We start from the raw sequence: 2,239 nt of genomic DNA, 5'->3' as shown, positions 1-2,239 counted from the left end.
CCGTGGGTTATTTATTTTATATAATTAATTGAAATGGGTACAGTTAATTAAAAACATTAAATTTATTAAAAATGTAGTTTAAATATAATTTTTTTTTTTAGTCTTAGATATATTAAATTTATAAAATAAAGCAATAATAACAATAATAAACTAATATTTTGATTTTTCAAATAATAAAATATTATAATAAAGCAATAATAACAATAATAAACAAATTTTTCAATGTTATTTTTTTCAAATATATATGGATCAAGCAGTGAAAAACAAACTTGCGTCATTAAGATGGTGTATCTCATCTCTAACTCATAAGTTCTGCCTATCAAAATTCATAGTATATATATTGTGCCAAAGAAGAGAAAACAACATATCCATATATTTTGGAACCAGCAAGCCAATTTTCCATCTGTATCATAAGCTTATATAAGTGTACATTAAGTCATATGCCGAATTGAAAAGCTTCTTCCATGTCCCTAAAAACTGATAAAAGCTCTCCATTAAATAGGTTGCTAGATTCCAAAGTGGTCCAGTTATTGTTGTTGAAGGATGAAGAGTTCCTACATCCCATCTCACAAATCACACGCCTACAAACTGGGCACTGGCCCTTAGTTGTTAGCCACGGCACTATGCAATCCTCATGAAACATGTGCTTGCATGGAGTGAGCATCACCTCTTCACCAGTCTTAAAATCTTCCAAGCAAATAGCACACCTCTTACCATCTTCATCCTTTTCCTTCTCTTTCAAATGCTTTTCTCCAGCATTCTTTCTGTAATATAAGTTCAGCTTCCTAGCATACACTACTTTCTCAAGCTTGCTCAAAACTGTTGATTTGGAAATTTCTACCGCTGGGGGAGCTTCTGTGCTTGTTTGGAATGTATATCTTGAAGGTGGCTGAAGGAAAATATCTCTCAGCCTTCCCATATCCTCATTGTGAATAACTTGTTGTCTTCTAGGTGCTGCTGATGGAAAACTGCAAATTATTCAAATATTGGTAAATCAGCCAAGTTTTTCTACCACCCCTTGAGCCAGAAAAATTGCAAAGTTCATTCAACTAAATAGCATATCAAGGGTGGAGGGGAGGTTGCTTTATGGAATTCAAATCATAGTGCTGATCATTACCAAAAAAATAAGCTCTTGGGGTCTTCCTTTTTCCATTCTTGTGATTGATTGTTAATTCATTTAGCAGTTGAAAAATTTGTAGAACCATGATTTTGTAGGAAATATTTCTGACAAGACTTTTTCTCAAGGTTTACATTAACTCTAATACTACTACTTCGGTGAAATTTATGGTACAAGCATCCATATGTCAATCATCAAAACACTTTATCATTCATTGAACACATTTTCTCACAGATTAACATATTTGTGAAGTCTAAACACAAGCAAATTTGTTTGAGTTGGCCTTACTAAGGTATGTGGTGGAATCCTACAGGATGTATGCATGCCCAAACCCGTTGTCGAGGTAATACATCGGAAGTTCTTTCATCCTGTTAATATTATGAACCGAGATTAGGTACAATCTATCAACATAAATTTAATTTGCTTTTTCCTTCTTCAGTCATCAAGTTCTATAGAATCCTTGAGATTAAAGCAAGAACAGAATAAACTTACGGTGGCATGAGTAGAGTTAGATCTGTAAAACACAGGCACTTCATTGGATTCATGATGATTGTAAGTGTGGCCATCATAGGATCTAAAACCTCCTTGCCGTTGCAGATTTGTGAAGTTGTGCCTGTGGTGGCTCATGATTTCACCTTCCGCTAGTACTTTTCTTTATTTGGGGAACAAATATAGCTTCATGTGTCAACTTGCGAAATTCATTTGTTGTATATTCATCTGGGTGAAAGCAAGAATATATGCTTGCTGATGATGCTGTCACTTCTACTCTTACTTTTTGAGTTCCTTGGTTTTATATTCTGATTCAAAGCCTGCTGCTCAAAGATAAAGGAAAAGAAATCATGGGGAATCGTATTCTCATGTGTTTGATGGAATTAATCAATATCACGCTTATTGGAAAGTATTAAGAAGACTCAAACGGCTCTAATAAAAGGAATAAAATAAGAGGTTACATCACTTTGGAATTTGGATATTAGACATAAGGAATGTATCAAGATTATGGATGGTATTAAAGTGTAATATAAATTTTTAAAGAACATAGAAAAGTAAAGTTTAATGTAACATCCCAAATATATATATATATATATATATATATATATATATATATATATATCATATGGAATT

General features: G+C 32.7%; 1 protein-coding gene across 1 annotated transcript; it reads right to left on the bottom strand.

Annotated features, from left to right (window-relative positions):
• Positions 1–271: 271 nt before the first annotated feature.
• On the bottom strand, positions 272–1,891 carry LOC106780201 (E3 ubiquitin-protein ligase RNF165). The gene is made up of 3 exons (XM_014668461.2): positions 1,610–1,891; positions 1,406–1,485; positions 272–968 (listed from the first exon to the last, which is right to left on the bottom strand). The coding sequence occupies exons 1-3, from the start codon at positions 1,742–1,744 to the stop codon at positions 437–439; spliced, it is 747 nt and encodes a 248-aa protein (XP_014523947.1). The 5' UTR covers positions 1,745–1,891; the 3' UTR covers positions 272–436.
• Between the last annotated feature and the right edge of the window lie 348 nt (positions 1,892–2,239).

The sequence above is a fragment of the Vigna radiata genome, unplaced genomic scaffold (genome assembly GCF_000741045.1).
Source record: "Vigna radiata var. radiata cultivar VC1973A unplaced genomic scaffold, Vradiata_ver6 scaffold_377, whole genome shotgun sequence".
Taxonomy (NCBI): domain Eukaryota; kingdom Viridiplantae; phylum Streptophyta; class Magnoliopsida; order Fabales; family Fabaceae; genus Vigna; species Vigna radiata.
The sequence above is the reverse complement of the archived record's forward strand: the minus strand, read 5'-3'. Positions and strand labels throughout refer to the sequence as shown.